Source organism: Bufo bufo, chromosome 5 (genome assembly GCF_905171765.1).
Source record: "Bufo bufo chromosome 5, aBufBuf1.1, whole genome shotgun sequence".
Lineage (NCBI taxonomy): Eukaryota > Metazoa > Chordata > Amphibia > Anura > Bufonidae > Bufo > Bufo bufo.
In genome coordinates, this window is record NC_053393.1 from 472236100 (window position 1) to 472254319 (window position 18220).

The 18220-nt window shown below is 44.0% G+C and overlaps 1 protein-coding gene across 3 annotated transcripts in view; it reads right to left on the bottom strand.

Annotated features, from left to right (window-relative positions):
- Window positions 1-953: 953 nt before the first annotated feature.
- WDR86 (WD repeat domain 86) overlaps window positions 954-18220 on the bottom strand; it is a 74685-nt gene continuing 57418 nt past the window's right edge. The window contains exons 5-8 of one of the 3 annotated variants that reach the window (XM_040434109.1): window positions 8333-8468; window positions 3226-3329; window positions 2742-3016; window positions 954-964 (exon numbers count right to left, since the gene is read on the bottom strand). In XM_040434109.1, the coding sequence (XP_040290043.1) occupies window positions 2807-3016; window positions 3226-3329; window positions 8333-8468 (450 nt within the window). In that variant the 3' untranslated portion in view covers window positions 954-964; window positions 2742-2806. Of the gene's footprint in view, window positions 965-2397; window positions 2678-2740; window positions 3017-3225; window positions 3330-8332; window positions 8469-18220 lie in introns of those variants that run through there. The other 2 variants (XM_040434110.1, XM_040434108.1) reach the window with 2 other exon arrangements.

Here is an 18220-nt window from a genome sequence, read left to right on the forward strand (position 1 = left end):
TTAGGCCTCTTTTACACGGGCGTCGCGTGTGAGGGCCGGATAGAATGCGGGTGCGTCGCGGGAAAATGCACGATTTTTCCGCGTGAGTGCAAAGCGTTTTAATGAGTTTTGCACGCGCGTGAGAAAAATCTGCATGTTTGGTACCCAGACCCGAACCCGGACTTCTTCACAGAAGTTCGGGTTTGGGATCGGTGTTGTGTAAATTTTATTATTTTCCCTTATAACATGGTTATAAGGGAAAATAATAGCATTCTTAATAGGGATGGAGGGGTTAAAAAATAAAATAAAAATTAAACTCACCTCATCCACGCAGCCCAGCTTGTCTTCATTCTTCTTCTTTGATGACCTGGGAGAAAAGGACCTTTGGTGACGTCACTGCGCTCATCACATGGTCCATCACATGATCCATCACCCTGGTGATGGGCCATGTGATGAGCGCAGTGACATCACCAAAGGTCCTTTTCTCCCAGGTCCTCAAAGAAGAAGAAAGAAGACGAGCCGGGCTACGTGAACAAGTGGATGAGGTGAGTTTAATTTTTATTTTATTTTTTAACCCCTCCATCCCTAATTTAGTTAGCATTCTGTATTCAGAATGCTATTATTTTCCTTTATAACCATGTTAGAAGGGAAAATAATAAAGATTGGGTCCCCATCCCGATCGTCACCTAGCAACCAAGCGTGAAAATCGCACCACATCCGCACTTGCTTGCGGATGCTTGCGATTTTCACGCAGCCCCATTCACTTCTATGGGGCCTGCATTACGTGAAAAAAGCACAATATAGAGCTTGCTGCGATTTTCACGCAACGCACAAGTGATGCGTGAAAATCACCGCTCATGTGCACAGCCCCATAGAAATGAATGGATCCGGATTCAGTGCGGGTGCATTGCGTTCACCTCACGCATTGCACCCGCGTGAAAAACTCGCCCGTGTGAAAGGAGCCATAAACTGAGTGTGTAGCCTCCTCAGATGGCGCTATACAGACAGATTTCATTGAATAACTCAGTGGCTATATAACATTTTTAATTTAGTATTCAGATCCAGCTGCTGGCTTGAAAAGTGCAGAATATTTTTAGTGGCACAACCCCTTTAATAATTTATGCTAACACATGATTTACTGGTCATTACCTGTCACTGCTTGGAAAAGGTCTTGTGGCAGGACTAAAACATTGCTGTCTTTATTAGGGCTCATGCACAGAAACATATTTATGGTCCACATGTTTTGCGAGTGGGATGCAGACCCATTCACTTCAATGGGGCTGAAAAAGATATGTGCTGTCTGTTCCGTGGCATCCGCGGAAATATAGAACGTGTCCTATTCTTGTCCGCATTACGGAGAAGGAGAGGACTGTTCTATTATGGCCTGGACATACCGTTTCGCAAAATGCAGAAGCCACACGGCCAGTATCCACATTTTGCAGACCGCAAAAACGGCTACAGCCAACTTGTGTTTGGACTTCAGTGGAGTGCTGTGATTTTTCATACTTCTTTATTTTGTGGATAGGTGATAAGGGTAAATCTTGGGATTAACCCTCTAATCACTTTATAATGAAATGTTATGCAACTTTTTAATACTTTTGTGCTTTAATTGCTCACCATTTTTATTATCTCTGCTTGCTGCCAGTGAATGGAAACACGCATTCATTCCTCCAGATGCTGAAAACTGGCACAACATATCATTGACTGATACACTTTTATTTTGCACGGGTTAGTATTATAGATCTGTTTTGGACAAAGCTATAACAGGGCATCTACAGGGATTCATGGGACAGATACCTCAGTATGCCTCTGCTTTCATGCAGAAGGAAATGGAGACTTTTTCAGTTGGATTACGTACTTCACACAGGACTCTGTGTCTCCGTCCAGCCTCTTGCGCATGGCTCACAAGCATTCAGCTCGCAGAAGATTGCTTAAACTGGATACTATTGTAGTAAACTCAGCTGCAAGCCTGTATTAGGTCTGTACAGGTTTTACCCCTACAGTATTAAGAAGGTTCCCATTCATTTACAGCAATCAGAGACCTTGGAACATTAAAAAATATCACAGCATGACATACATATTTCATACTAAAATTAAAGTGGTTTTCCTATCAGGTCACAGAGGGAGGGGGGGGGGGGCGCCTTGCATAGGTGATAGTGGAGAGTCCTTAAGATCATCTGGAAAGCCGCCACGTAAGGCTGGGTCTATATGGCGACATGTAGATCGGGTTGTTGCATCTATTGATTGTGAATCGATTGTCACTTGCTGCAAATTCTAATGTAACAAAAATCCAAAATTTTGGAATAAAAGTCACATGTGACTTTGCCATCATGGATCACTGCGCAGGTTGCGTGCGACTTACCTGCAATTTACCTGTGACTTTTCTGCGATTTGGAAACAGGAAACACTGCCCGTGTGTTGGCTGCATCTCCAAGACCGATGGTGGCTTCTCTATCATGTGAATACAGTACAACGGACCAGTGGTCAGACAGGAACTCACAGCAAGGTAAATTACTATGAGGCAGTGAGTCTGTGTCAGACCATCTTTGGTCCAGGAGATGCAGCCGACACATGGGCCACGTTTCCCGGATTGAGAACAGTCATGTACATGAGCCTGAAATTGGGCGTGCAACAGCAAGCTGCAGACAAGTTGCCCAAATGTTTGGATTGTGTAACACTTGTCACAATGTAGGCTCAGCCGAATATTACCCTGCTGTCACACTAAAGGGTCTGATGACGTTCCCAACCAAAAAAAAAACAACAGGGAGGGCTGTCACACATTCTGCAGAGTACTATTATATATTCCATTTCCAGTTATCTTTTCTTGTTACATGACTTCTGCGGATTCACAGTCTTCACTGGCCTCCAGGGAACAGCCAACTTTATTGTGAAAGATATGAGGCATGCTCCCCTTCCGAGAGTGCCTGCTTCTGACCGACGACTTCTTCTGGTGCTTACTGTGTGAACAGATCCCTTTAATGTCCCAGACTCTGAGAGTGCCATCGTGAGAAGCTGTATATAAAACGCTGTTGTGTATCTGCAAATTAAAATCAAAGAGTGGTTATAAATGATCGTCCATGCCCCCCCGGACTCTAACGTACATAAAAAGCCTCCTCCATGTGTGTGTCATTACTGAAAGATATTCTTTGTCTTGACACTGATTGAACAGAGGCCTCCCTGGGCCGGAGAATGCAAGACATGCATGCTATAATTTGCAGGACATACGTAGGGGACCTAATAACGCACCTGAATGCAGTTAATGATAAAAGTGTGTCCTTGGAAGACTTGCTGCAGGGCTCCCGACCTTGTATTAAAGGACCTGGCACAAGCATCGCCGCTTCCTGTAAACACTGCGAGAGAGAGTACAGACAGAAATGACCGCGCTGTAAAAGTGACAGTACAACAAGAGCTGTACAAAGCTATAATAGGATGCTCCGAGGCCCTACTGGACCTCTGCGATATCTATGAAGTATGATGTTTTATGCAGCAGTGTATGGCACCACTAATGGTTCTTCGGTCACCCTAGTGCAGGGCAGTCTAGTATTCTGTGTGCCACTGGACAACCTCCAACACACGTCGCCATCATTAGCTATTTCTTCTTACTTTATAACCGTTTTACATAACAGCATATTACAAACATTTCACTAAAAATACAGGTACAGTGGAGGGAGGAGCATGCAGCGTGTGACATAGCACGCTGAACTCGCACTCGGGCCGGCTGCTATTCGGGCAGCTGTGATGAGCACTCGGGGAACGCTGAGCCGAGGGGCCTAGGTGACCACAGTCACACTACAACCCCATTTATATGGCAGCTCTAGGATATTTGGGTGAGCGACAGCCGTCGTTGCCAAAATTGCTGTGTGTCCATACCCTAGAATGAAAAGAAAAGCTCTCTTCATCTTTATCTGAGGAAGAGTTCTGCTTTTAAGATTGCATTTGAAACACATAATTGTATTGACAGAAATGGGTCAGACCTGCGGGGAATCGGACTCAGGTCCCTCTTTGGTAATAATTTGTAAATATGGTTAAAAAAAAAAAGAGTAAATCTGGTATTAATCCATCACAACCAGAGTTAAGAAGTATCATAGTACTTTTTGCACTCTTCTAGCTATACAAATAAGGATAAAGTACAGAGAGAGAGAGAAAAACTGTTATAGGTGCAATAGGTGGTGAAATAGGTGCTGAATCTGATAATACAGCGATGATGTAAATGAAATATTACAGGCGTTTAAAAATAATATTGCATACATGGTCTGTGATATTACCACAAGTTGGAGAAATAAACTCAGACATATTTGTCGTGACAAAATGAGGAAAATAAGAGAATTCGTGTCAGATGCTGAGGGAGTGAATCAGTCAAATTGAGGATTATTTGAACAACAATTAAGACCATTCAAAAATGGATTGAAGATACCGTCGGCATAGAAAATCTGTCAAAGCAGCTTTGTGTGGAAAGAGCGCATAGGGCCCCCCAAATGTAGGAGCACTGTGTGTAATCCTGATAAGATTGCTGTATCAGAAGCATACAGATAATGTACTGTGGAGGGAAAGAGCCCTATCTAAATTGGAGATCAATGACACCCCAGTCTCAGCATATGCAGACTATTCTACAACCACATACACAGAAGGACAGAGCGAAACTTATGAAGGTCAAAAACATTTGAAGCTACAGAATATTAAATATTCGTTAATGTATTCAGCAAAATAATGTGTACTCCACCAGGATAAGGTTTATTTCTTCACCTCATCTACTGAAGCTTTAGGATGGCTTGAAAATAGGAGGTTGTGAAGATGGAAGAAGGCCAGATTTATAAATCTATAGTGCAATAGATAAGACACTGCCGTGGAGCGGAAAACTATTTAGATTAGAGGTGCAGGACATTCAGAAGAAGACTCTTGTGCCAGTAGAAGGGATGAATAGGGCGGGGAAGGATATGGGGTGAGAGGGGGGAGGGAGGAGGCTGTGGTTGCCTTTTTTAATGAGTGTTGGGTTGATGGTACAGAATAGGAGGCCAGAGGACTAGCTGATAAGGTATAATGGAGGCAGCATTCTAGCAGGTGGCTAGATATCTCCTTAGTATTATTTGTATTTTGGAAAGCCATCTAATAGTAGAGAGGACCAACATCCTCCAGTGTAATTGGCTTGCTTATCAATTTCATGCTACTTTTTCTAATAATTTAAGAGGTATGAGCATGCTGATACATAAAAGTAAAAAAGTTGCAAACATATAGCTAATAAAGTAGATTGAGAAGATAGATATGTTGTTCTCCATTGTAAGTTATAGATGACATAGTATGTTCTGGATTTCATCTATATACCACCACTCTAAGCTCATGCAGTATTAATGGAATTGAACGAATTTGCAAAGGAAAAAAATCTACCCATAGTAGATCATTATGGGGGATATTAATAATGTAATAATTGAGCATCTGGATAGGAAAAGGCCAGAAATAAGAGTACAGAGTTGTCATAAACCCCACCCAAAGAAATGCACTGGACAAATCTATGGATTCGGAATCCAGACAAAAAATTTTTTTCATTAAAATGCATTAAAATAATATTTTGTCACATACTAATTTAGTATTGGTGAATAGTCTGGCGGTAAACCTTAGACGGGGGTGGCTAAAAAGTAAAGTTAGGTTAAGAGAAGGGGTGAAAGAAAAGGAGAGTATATATTAAAAGTTTGAACCAGAATGATAAAATAAAATGGAAGCCATTGGAAGATATGAGTGTTTAACTTTATAGGCTAAAATTAAAATATTTTTTGCAAGTCTATCAGGGAGAAAACCAGGGAACAGGGAGTTGGTTGGTTAATGCAGGTAAAAATGAAAGATTAAATAATACCGTACTTGAACTGAAAGGGGAATCAGGAGAAATAATTAAGGATCAGCGTGGTATAGGTGAGGAGTCAGAGTTAGAGTATAGGGTACAGTGTCACGAACCAGTGGGTGTGAACCCCACTGTACCACGTGTCCTACTTCCTCTAAGGGCGTTGTCTAAGTGAACCCCTCGATCTTCACAGTACCCCTGATGGTGGGGATAGACTTTCCCGAGGGGAACACCAGGGCGCTACCTCTTGAGGAGGATAGGCACATGAAGCAGCTGGTCCAGGCAGACCAGGAGATACCCGAGGAAGGTACCAGAGGTACAGGTGTCAGTAGGCTGAGTCATTACCAGGAGCAACAGTGCAGGAACGAAGGATGAGGCAGAGGCAAAGTCACACAGACAATAGGTCAGAGCAGGCGGCACAGGTACAGGTCAGGCAATCCGGATCGGCAACAGGAGAGTCAAGGCAAGCAGGCAGGGATCAAATGGGTAGCAGAATCCAGGAACACAAGTACGAGTCAGGAACACAAGCGGATATCAGGAACGTTAGCAGGACACGAGGACCTTGACACTGAGCCACTTATATATATGTGCAGGAGGGCTAGGATTGGTTGGCGAGGTCACATGATCCAACCCATAAAACAAAGGAAGTGATGCACGCCGGCCCTTAAGGAAATTCTGCAGGAAACAAGCAATAAGCACACTGTGGCCATGGCTGAAAGGAAACACTGGCAGTAGATCACCGCTGAACACAGCGCCCGGGACCGCGGCAGTAAGCAGGGGAACAGTGGCGCACAGCAGCCGCTGTTACATGCAGTATGGTTAGGTGGAGAGGTAGCTGGTGGGTTTGCCTAAAATCACACAGGAACAGCAGGAATTGTTGGACATTCCTACTGAATTGGCGGAGCTAGAATCTGCTTTGAATGGTAAAGCAGCAGGCCTGGACTATCTTAGTGTGGAAATTTATAAAGGGCATACAGAATTAATTATGGGACATCTATGGACCATGGTATTATAAGTTACAAAAAATAATGCGTTTCCAGAATCGAGAGGACAAGGAAACCTTCCACAGCTGGCAATTTTAAGCTCTTCCCAATAGGATATAAATTTTGGATGTTGAGAGTGGCAATCAGACAGGATATTAATGTATGTTTTAAAAATAAATGATTGGAGTAGTCGGCAACTGAGAAAAAAAATCTCCAGCCGTGTAGGATCTGGATGATATCTACAAATGAGAGTTGATTTCCAAGCTGGTCCAACAACACATTGAGGCACTGCGTGGCTGGAAACTCCACAAGTAGAAACACCTTTACAGAGTGGAGACGAAAGTTGTTTACCATTTTGTAGAACACTAGAAGCAGTCATGGGGTATAGAAAGCCACGCAACATATTTAGAGCCGTGACCTGCTGACTGCTTGCCACCAAAAGATCAGATGAATGGAACTGAATTTTTTGTGGCAGATATTTCTCAAACGATTCTGCTACAAGTGACATCACTTCAGAAGAAGAAGTAAAGCAGCGCTGGACCAATCCCAAGGTGCAGGTAGTCATGCTGTAATATACAGTCCTGACTGTGATAGAAAGGCCCTTTATTAATATAGTCATTATACAAATCAGGATCATGGCTAACAGGTCGGTTGCCAAAACAAAACCAGCTCACTGCTTAATGAATCCCAGTCATTTTATCATATTCATTAACTGCAATGTAGTTTGGTTATTCATCCATGTACATGACAGTGACATAGCAACCGGAGTCATGTACAGAAAATAAGAACTGTGCGCTGGTATAATATCCAGTAACTGGAATAAATAATATTGGCGTGCATATAATAACACCAGAAAATATGTAAGCTACAGTCACACCATGTTATGTTCAGCAGGACAAGGAGCCTGTCACCAGGAAATTCACTGATAAGGCTAGTTTCACACTGGCGATTTTTATCCATCCGGCTGGTCCAGCATATTTGCTAGGTTGCAGCCAGATATCTGTCAGTCTCCATTATAGTTAATGGGGCTGGACTGAAACGCAGTAGCTTCCAGCAATGCCAGAATGCAGAGAGATCCGGCAGGCTGTTCCCTGCCGAAACAGCCTGCCAGATAAAAAAGCACTAGTGTCAAACTAGCCTAAACCAGGGACAATGTCTTCTAGGGCTGACTAGACCAGATTCCTGCACAAGTCCTCACACAGATGTAAAAATAGAAATGTTCTTTGGGCCTTTTCCAAAATAAATTTTTATTGTGCAAAAGTAGAAAAATATAAAGAAAAAACTATATAAATTTGGTATAGCTTAATCATACTGATAGTTATGTTTTTCAAAACGAGAAGATATCATTGTGTCCTGAAGTCCAAAATAGGCCATGTGTGGTGAAATATTGTAGTATTTGAAAATATTATGGGGCCTACGAGTCTTAAATTATACCCCAGTTCACAGTTTACTTGATTAAACTTGAGTTTGAATAAATTTTATCTTATCTATATGTCCATAAGGCAAACATGATACACAAATGGCAATGACGATGACTTACATATTCCATCATGGTATTTCAAAGTGCTAATGCTGTGTTTATGAGATTTGTAGGTTCGGGCACATTCACCGGTGTCTGACAACCAACATTTTGCAGTCCGGTCAACACTGCCAGAATATAAATGACGTCCAACCATCTGTAAAAAAAAGAACACCATTACTTAGCTGCTGTATAGTTAACAACTACTAATGGCCAGAGGTCTGTGCAAGAAAACTCATATATGATTCAGAAACGTACGGTCACACCAGAGAAGTAGCTAGCCGGAGGGGCGGGGGGGTGGCTGCCCTGGGCCCACTAAGGGCTGAAAAAAGGTCAACAACACACCTGAACAAAACCTGAGTGTGGAAACCACGCCTTAGGATGCCCCTCTGCAGTTGTAAACAAGCATTGGAGGATCCACTGGGTTTCACCTTCCTGTGCTGAACCCCTAGCTATACCTCTGGGCCACACGTTCAGGTTTCCTGATGCAGTTTTGTTTGGATTCAGAAAAGGGAGATGTCATACCTGTCCTTTAAACTTTCTCACCTGTTATGATCCACTCCTGATTTTGACTTCCAAAACTGCATGCAGAAATCTGAACATGTGGCTGGACCCTTATACTCCAAACCTGTATGAAACTATCCAGCATTACCACTGAAATCAGAATCCAGTATGTCTGGGCCAAAGACCAAATCAGCAGGAAAATATTCAGGCATAGGAAAAAGGATCAAGCTTCACTCAAGATGGAAATATTGTAGCGGCTGGGCCCAAGAGACCAACTTCATGGACTTTTCTGATCTGGCCACCCACAAGATAAACATTAATGACTAAGTAGCTTCAGGACATTTGGTTTTATTGCACAATATGGCAGAATACTGCATAGATGAAGACAAATATATAATTACGTGTATGACTTAACGTTGCATTATATTGGTTCTGACACTTCCCCAGGTTACGCTGATCAATTTTGACAATAATGTAATTTTACAGCCTGACACATAACACCCCGACACGTGCTTTGTATTTTTTACAATCTCATTGGTGATATTCTGAATTTTTTCAATAGATATAGCATATTTACACTGCAGTTTAAAGATGTACTGTCACACAATTTAATTTAAATTAATAGAGAATGGTGTAATTAGCAAATTTCTAGATCACTTAATTAAAAAATCTGCTTGCATCCACCTGAAATAAGGCTGTAAAGTCATGGCCACTTCAAATCAAATTGCAATCTATTGTCTGTTGTAAGACTAGATCCGTCTCTATTAACAGAGACTCAGAAGACTGTTCACAGAAAATAGGGGCATGTCAGAACTAGCTGAAATCCTGAGCCTGATTGAAGCACTGGCTCTACACAGCTTTTGAAAAACAGATAAGCTCATATGTGTCTGTAAGTCTGATCTACTCTTTCTTATCAGGTTTCTGAGCTCCCTAGAAGAAAACAAACAGAGAGAAGTGAGGTCACAGCAGTACAGTGCTGGCAGATTCCAAAGAAGGGAGACACCATCTGCTTGTGAGAGAAATGCATCTAGCTGTGCAAGTGAAACAGGGAATAATATGACTGAGGAAGCCCAAAAAAGACCTGCTCTTTCACAGTTATGATTCTACAATGAAGCACAGCCATTATGTAAACTTCTTTTTTTTTTTTACTCAGGTAGGCTTTAAGTTTTTAGGAATCCATTTAAGGCTACTTTCACACTAGCGTTCGGGTGTCCGCTCGTGCGCACCGTTTGAAGGGGCTCACGAGCGGCCCCGAACGCATCCGTCTGGCCCCAATGCATTCTCAGTGGAGGCGGATCCACTGAGAATGCATCCGCCTGCCAGCGTTCAGCCTCCGCTCCGCTCAGTGAGCGGACACCTGAACGCTGCTTGCAGCTTTCGGGTGTCCGCCTGGCCGTGCGGAGGCGAGCGGATCCGTCCACACTTACAATGTAAGTCAATGGGGACGGATCCGCTTGAAGATGACACTATATGGCTCAATCTTCAAGCGGATCCGTTCCCCATTGACTTTCAATGTAAAGTCTGAACGGATCAGCTCAGGCTACTTTCAGACTTAGAAAATTTTCTAAGTAATAATGCAGACGGATCCGTTCTGAACGGATGCAAACGTCTGCATTATCGGAGCGGATCCGTGTGATGAAACATCAGACGGATCCGCTCCGAACGCTAGTGTGAAAGTAGCCTAACTCAGCTGAGAGGACAATATTAGGCCTCATGCACACAACCGTTGTGTGCACCCGTGGCCGTTGTGCCGTTTTCCGTTTTTTTTTCGCGGACCCATTGACTTTCAATGGGTCCGTGGAAAAATCGGAAAATGCACCGTTTTGCAGCCGCATCCGTGATCCGTGTTTCCTGGCCGTGAAAAAAATATGACCTGTCCTATTTTTTTCACGGCCAACGGTTCACGGACCCATTCAAGTCAATGGGTCCGTGAAAGAACACGGATGCACACAAGATTGGCATCCGTGTCCGTGATCCGTGGCCGTAGGTTAGTTTTTATACAGACGGATCCGAAGATCCGTCTGCATAAAGCTTTTTCAAAGCTGAGTTTTCACTTCGTGAAAACTCAGAACCGACAGTATATTCTAACACAGAAGCGTTCCCATGGTGATGGGGACGCTTCTAGTTAGAATACACTACAAACTGTGTACAAGACTGCCCCCTGCTGCCTGGCAGCACCCGATCTCTTACAGGGGGCCGTGATCAGCACAATTAACCCCTTCAGGTGCGGCACCTGAAAGGGTTAATTGTACTATCATATCCCCCTGTAAGAGATCAGGGCTGCCAGGCAGCAGGGGGCAGACCCCCCCCCCCCCCCCTCCCCAGTTTGAATATCATTGATGGCCAGTGCGGCCCCCCCCCCTCTATTGTAATAATTTGTTGGTGGCACAGTGTGCGCCCCCCCCCCCCTCCCTCCCTCTATTGTAATAATTCGTTGGTGGCACAGTGCCCTCCCCCTCTCCCTCTATAGCATTAACAACATTGGTGGCCAGTGTGCGGCCTCCCATCCCCCCCCCATCATTGGTGGCAGCGGAGTTCCGATCGGAGTCCCAGTTTAATCGCTGGGGCTCCGATCGGTAACCATGGCAACCAGGACTCTACTACAGTCCTGGTTGCCATGGTTACTTAGCAACAGTACAATAGTAGAAGATTCATACTTACCTGCTGCTGCGATGTTCGTGTCCGGCCGGGAGCTCCACCTACTGGTAAGTGACAGCCTCAGGTCTGTGCGGCGCATTGCTAAATGAACTGTCACTTACCAGTAGGAGGAGCTCCCGGCCGGACATGAACATCGCAGCAGCAGGTAAGTATGAATCTTTTACTATTGTACTATTGCTAGTAACCCGCTGCCACCAATGATCGGGGTGGGGGGGGGGGGAGATGGGAGGCCGCACACTGGCCACCAATGTTGTTAATGCTATAGAGGGAGGGGGGGCCGATGGGGGGCGCACACTGTGCCACCAACGATTTATTACAATAGAGGGAGGAAGGGGGGGGGGGGCGCACACTGTGCCACCAACGATTTATTACAATAGAGGGAGGAAGGGGGGGGCGGGGGGGCGCACACTGTGCCACCAACGAATTATTACAATAGAGGGAGAAAGGGGGGGCGGCCGCACTGGCCATCAATGATATTCAAACTGGGGGGGGGGGGTCTGCCCCCTGCTGCCTGGCAGCCCTGATCAGGGGGATATGATAGTACAATTAACCCCTTCAGGTGCGGCACTTGAGGGGTTAATTGTGCTGATCACGGCCCCCTGTAAGAGATCAGATGCTGCTAGGCAGCAGGGGGCAGTCATGTACACAGTTTGTAGTATATTCTAACTAGAAGCGTCCCCATCACCATGGGAACGCCTCTGTGTTAGAATATACTGTCGGAAATGAGGTTTCACGATCTAACTCATATCCGACAGTATATTCTAACATAGAGGCGTTCCCATGGTGATGGGGACGCTTCAAGTTAAAATATACCATCGGATTGGAGAAAACTCCGATCCGATGGTATAAAAGGGACTCCTGACTTTACATTGAAAGTCAATAGAGGACGGATCCGTTTGAAATGGCACCATATTGTGTCAACGTCAAACGGATCCGTCCCCATTGACTCGCATTGTAATTCAGGACGGATCCGTTTGGCTCCGCATGGCCAGGCGGACACCAAAATGACTTTTTTTTCATGTCCATGGATCCTCCAAAAATCAAGGAAGACCCACGGACGAAAAAACGGTCACGGATCACGGAAAAACGGGACCCGTTTTTTCGGACCCCAAAAAAATACGTTCGTGTGCATGAGGCCTTAGATAGATATTTACAAATCTGAAGTTTTGATTGAGTAATATAGATCAAATATATTTTCCACCACATGGTCCTAAAATATATCTACTAAAATATATCCATCTAATAAGAACATCACTGCCCTGGGCAAAAACAGTGAAAAAAAATGTTTCCGGCTTCTCTTCTGGATGTCTGTCTCTGGGCACATGACCTTCAGCTACACCCAAAGAAGTGCAAAAAGATGTCCTCCAAATCAGCCCGTTTGGAGGTGGTGTAAAAAGGACCAGAAAGGTATGGCCACATGTGATATCCATGCAGCGGATTTTCCAAAGTGGATCTGTGTGTGGTAAATCTGCAGCACTCTACAATAGCAGTAAAGTGGATGAGATTTAAACAAATCACATCCATATACTGCATAAAAAAATTCTACTGTGAAAATTCACGCATGGTGCGATTTTTTAAAACCTGTCACCACGAAATGCAATGCAGTCTGCATGCAGCATGTTACAAAGCAGGAGGAGCTGAGCAGATCGGAATAGAGTTTTGTGGGAAAAGATTCAGCAAATTTATACATTTAAATCTAAGCTCTTTCTGAGCTGAGTTGCACATGGGGGACATCATTTCATTGATTGAAAGACATCACTATATTTGTGTATAGGTCACATTTATGAAAAGTCTATCATGTAAAATATACAGTACTTGCACAGGTCAACACAACAATATGATTATGTCTAATGTTTATCATTGTCTAATACAGTATTTTGCTCAGTTTCAGCTTAATAAAGGCCGAAACCTGCCTGTATTTCATGTAACCTGGTGCATTTATTTGCAGATTACAAAATAAAATTTTTGGTTAGTGATTCCCATCAGTGGTTGTGAGCCAAAACCAGGATTTGAGCCTCCACAGACATAAGGTATAAGGGAAAGATCTGCACCTGTTCTGTGTTTCGAGCTATACTGACCAAACACTGACGTGTGAATGAGGCATTATTGTATACTGCAAATAACAGCTCAGACACTCCTCCTAGCTTACTCCTAATAATGCATAATAAACTATAGCTGCAGCAATACCAGAACAGACCCAGTTACTGTGAACTTTGGCCAGATTTCAGGAACTGTTGGTGCACTTTAATATTACGAATACAGCAAAGTCCTCTAGCCAACAGTTATCTCTTTAACTTTTTTTTATAGAAGACCAAGTCCCAGTAATGTCTAATCACTCCTTTTTGCAGCAAGGTTGTTGTGACACCTGGATCCAGTTTGGGTCTGCAGCATTCAAGCTCTGGGATAAAAATGGAGTGAGGGGTAAGGTGCTCCTCTGAGGAAATCCAGGGAACTGTATGCAACTTTTTACTGTTGCTTCTCTAGAGCCAAGACCTCTCCTTTCAGGAACTGCAGGACTGTCAGAACCCTCCTAATCTTCTCCTTGTAGGTGGCTCTCACTGTTAATCTCTCTCCCTGCGCTCTGCAGACCTGGAGCCACCATTAGCCATATGCTCTCCCAGTCCTTTTTCTCTTTGGTTCCCTCCAAGCCCCTGATCAGTTCATTTAGCCTCTCCTTGGTAACTTCTCATCCCTTAGGTTGTAAGAGCATAGAGGCACAAGTGGTGCTGGGAATTGTAATCTAGTGCACTTCTGGAGAAGTGCTGATGCATGCAATGCTTCCCCAATAGAGGTTACATGTCAGCAGCATACTTACCAATGTTTCAGTTGGTAAAATCAGGGCATCTAAACCCTGCCCGGAACACCCTGACCCAAGTGGGAACACTCACTTATGGGTAGTGTTTATGTTAGCTTTGCCTATTTTCAGCCCGAAACAGCCTGAATTTGCCAGAAAAATCAGGGACAGTCCCGGCAAATTAGAGACCATTGGCAAGGAGAGGTGAGAGATCCTCTTTAACATGACTGCGCCAAGTGAATAGGCCACGACAAGGAAGATCTAATGAAAAAGAGGAGATAACACTAATGTAATGTACATCTGGTGTCCTCTATGATGAGCTTTGCTTTGTATAATGGCAAACGTTAGAAAACTGAGCATGCCGATGATATAACCGATCAAACTGGACCAAGAAAAACATGCTAGAATGTTCTCAATTTTTCTTTAAAATTGTAGTCAGATTAAGCAGAGTTCAAGTCATCTTATATAAATACTTCAGCCATGTATCTGACAATATTATCCCATGTAACATGCTGTCATGCCCATCACTTCTTGTACTTCCTGCTCCAAGACAAAGATCCTCTCATCCAGTAACAGCTGAGCTTAAGTGCAAGTGATTTTAGGAGAAAACAGCCTCAATGTTCAAAGCTTCATAATGTCCACCAGATGACTGTTTTTATTTTCCTTTTAATTGTATGATCTGCCAGAACCTTAAGGTGATGCGAGAGGCAATCCTTTCCACTTGTTTTCTTTGGTTTTCTTTGGCCGTCTCTAGTAATGTACATAGGAAATTCGACATCCTTCTAATGTTTCTCGTCACCATAACAGGACTCTAGGAACTCTGTACTTTACAGCTTGCAAGGGATTATCATTACAATTCAGAGGCTAATAGGAGTTGTCTGTATTAGGAAACACAATTTCTAATAGCAGTTTAGGTGATTCTGAGCTAACGGAAAGGAATCTCCATCAATACAATGGAGTAGAGAGCAGGTAGCAATAGCATCTCCTTCTGAAGGACCCAGCTTGTCCAAACATTACAGAGACAGTCCATTGTTATCAATGGGCAGCATGTAATGCTTCACTTCCCCTGTGGTGGTGCTGAAATATTCCTCCATAGATTACATCTGATTGCAGTGGGGTCCCAGCAGTAGGACCCTTTGTGATCAGCCATTTTAAGAACCATTCTCTTTTTAAAAGGGTTGCTCAAAGTAGACAACTTGTTTAATGGGGGTAATCTGGGTTATACAAATATTTCTACTTAGGCTCAAAACTGCAAACCTCTGCAATATATGTACCTTACAGGAGTGTCCCTCTGCTACACAGTTCTCCTCTGCAGCAAGGGTTAAATGTGCTTTTAGAAGTAGTATAGGCATTTCCTTTGTACAGGCTGTCAAAGTGGTAACAGGCATTGGTGACTATTACTAGGTGAGGCTGCACTGCTCTCCTCATAAGGAATGGCTTCGACTCAGTGTAAAAAAATAGTTGAGACAGAGAAGTCCTGGGGGAAGGACCAATCATCCAGCTTGAGAGACAGAGTCCATACCACCTGCCTCTGAGGAAGCGAATGAGGAATTATTCTAGAAGGTAGAGCAGCCTCTGCAAGGATTGAATATTGGCCTGTTATAAAGAGGGACTGCCCCTTGGCTGAATTGGGGTGATTGCAGAGAGTAACTCAGAGAGCATTTGGCCTGTCTACTATCTTTGCAGCCCATAGAACTGTAAGAACTGTGGAAATTGCAACCTGTAAAATCTGCCAGTCCATGCATCATCTGAACAATGACTGAGTACTTGTATTTGCATTTGGCTGCTACCTTCAGTAAAGAACTGTTGCAAAACTGTCCTCATCACTGCATGACCCAGCACCTGCATTGCCACAGTACAGCATTTCCCTTTGCATCTCACTGGGGCCCTGCCTTGCACCCCGCAACACCCAACACCACCAAGGGCACCCCAAACCACCACCAGGCAGGAGACTACCCTCAAAACCAGGATGTGCCCTCCATTAACTGCATGGCTCAGGAAGGATCAGAGGGAGACCTGCCATCTCCCATCCTCTACACCGCCCCTGCGGCCTGCTGCATTGCCAGTTCTTTTCTGCCTATTTTCCACCAGCATTGTGTCCTCCCCTTATCTATCCTGTCTTGCCCCCCACTACTCCATGTTCACCAGATTCTGCCGATAGTGATGCCGCTGTTGTGTCATCACTATGGATGTTATAGCAGAAAGGGTGCGCCCTCCATTCACTGCATGGCTAGGGGAGTGTCGGAGGGAGGACTACCATCTCCCATCCTCTACACCGCCCCTGCGGCCTGCTGCATTGCCAGTTCTCTCCTGCCTATTCTCCACCAGTATTATATTTTTCCCTTATCTATCCCTTCGTGCCTAATCCATGTTCTCCAGATTCTGTCCGTAGTGATGCCCTGTTCATCACTATGGCTGTTATAGCAGTGCACATGGAGGGATAAGAGAAGAGGTGGAAGATGGATAGGAATGGCAGACGAGGGACTCAAGTAAGCTAAATATATTACAAAGTTTGTTATTTTGTTAAAAACTTTAAGGCATTGGTCACTGTAAAACATCTACATGAACATACAGGAGAACACATACTCACAATTTTGTAAAATGTCCTTTCCCACAACAGTATTCAGGTCAGTATTTTATGTCAGCATTTGTGCGCCAAAACCAGGCATGAAACCTAAAGATTTTACCTCTTCTGTATTTTGGAACCACTCCTGGTTTTGGATTATAAGAACTGATGCAAAATACTGATCCAAATACTCCCGTGTAAAAAGTGGCTGGAAAACTGAGTTCACATGACAGAATTTACTGCATCATCATGGATCTGGCAGACTGGTAACAGAATACAAGAAATGACTAATAACATCTCAGGAAAGAAAATAATCATATTACTGGGATTTATCTTCTGCTATATGAAACTGATCAGTTACCCAACCAGTGTTATTATAAATGTTTCATGAATTGTCCAAGTAATGCAGCTAAAGATCACACACCTTCAATAGCTATACGCTTATGTGTATGGGAGGCCTTCAAGGGGTTGTCTACTTTCGGAGGACTTTCTGCCAGACCTTCCCATTTCACTGGATATGTAGAGAGAAACATTCTTACCTGCTCCCCACCACTGGGTTCCGGCTCCTTCGGTCCCCCACCACTATTGCCACGCTCTGGTCAATGCTACTAAGCTTCCTTTTTGAGGGGGTCATGTTGTTGCTGCAGCTAATGACTGACCACAGATCACTGACACAATGATGTATCCCTAATGCATCATTTGACATAATGTATAGGGAACACGTCATTGGCTGTAGCAGCAACTTGACCCCGGGGACTGAAGCATGGCAACAGTAGCAGGCAATAGTGGTGGGGGACCGAAGGAGCCAGAACCCAGTGGTGGGGAGCAGGTAAGTATGCTTCCCTCTGCAGGTCCAGTGAAGTGGGGGGTCTGCCCGAAAGGCCCGCAAATGGTGGACAATCCCTTTAAAGGGGTTTTCCAGGCTAAAATCAATTTTCCAAAATACCATTTTATTATTACCCATATGGAACCCCTCCTTCCCATATAGATTTTTGCTTTACCAGAGCCGGCCAGCTCTCCTGCATTCTCCTGTCTCGTGGCCTGCATTGTTTTCAGCCGGCAGTTCCTGGTTATTTCCCAACGTTCAAAGTGCTCTTTCCTTGAACAGCCCATAATTAAAGATTTAGGGCTGTATTAGATTAAATAATGCGGCTGACGATTGTTGGGAGGGAAGCGTTCCTTCTGAGCAATCGCCTGCTCACTAGCAGAAGAGACCACTGCTATTATATGCAGCGATTTTCTCCACAGTGTCGCTAATGCCACCGCTTTTCCCATACTGACTAGTTGTTTGCCGGCAGCAGATCTGCCGCTGGCAAACAATGATTTTTAATCCTGTTTAAAAATTTGGATTGCCCAATGAACGAGTGTGTACTCGTTCATTAAGTAA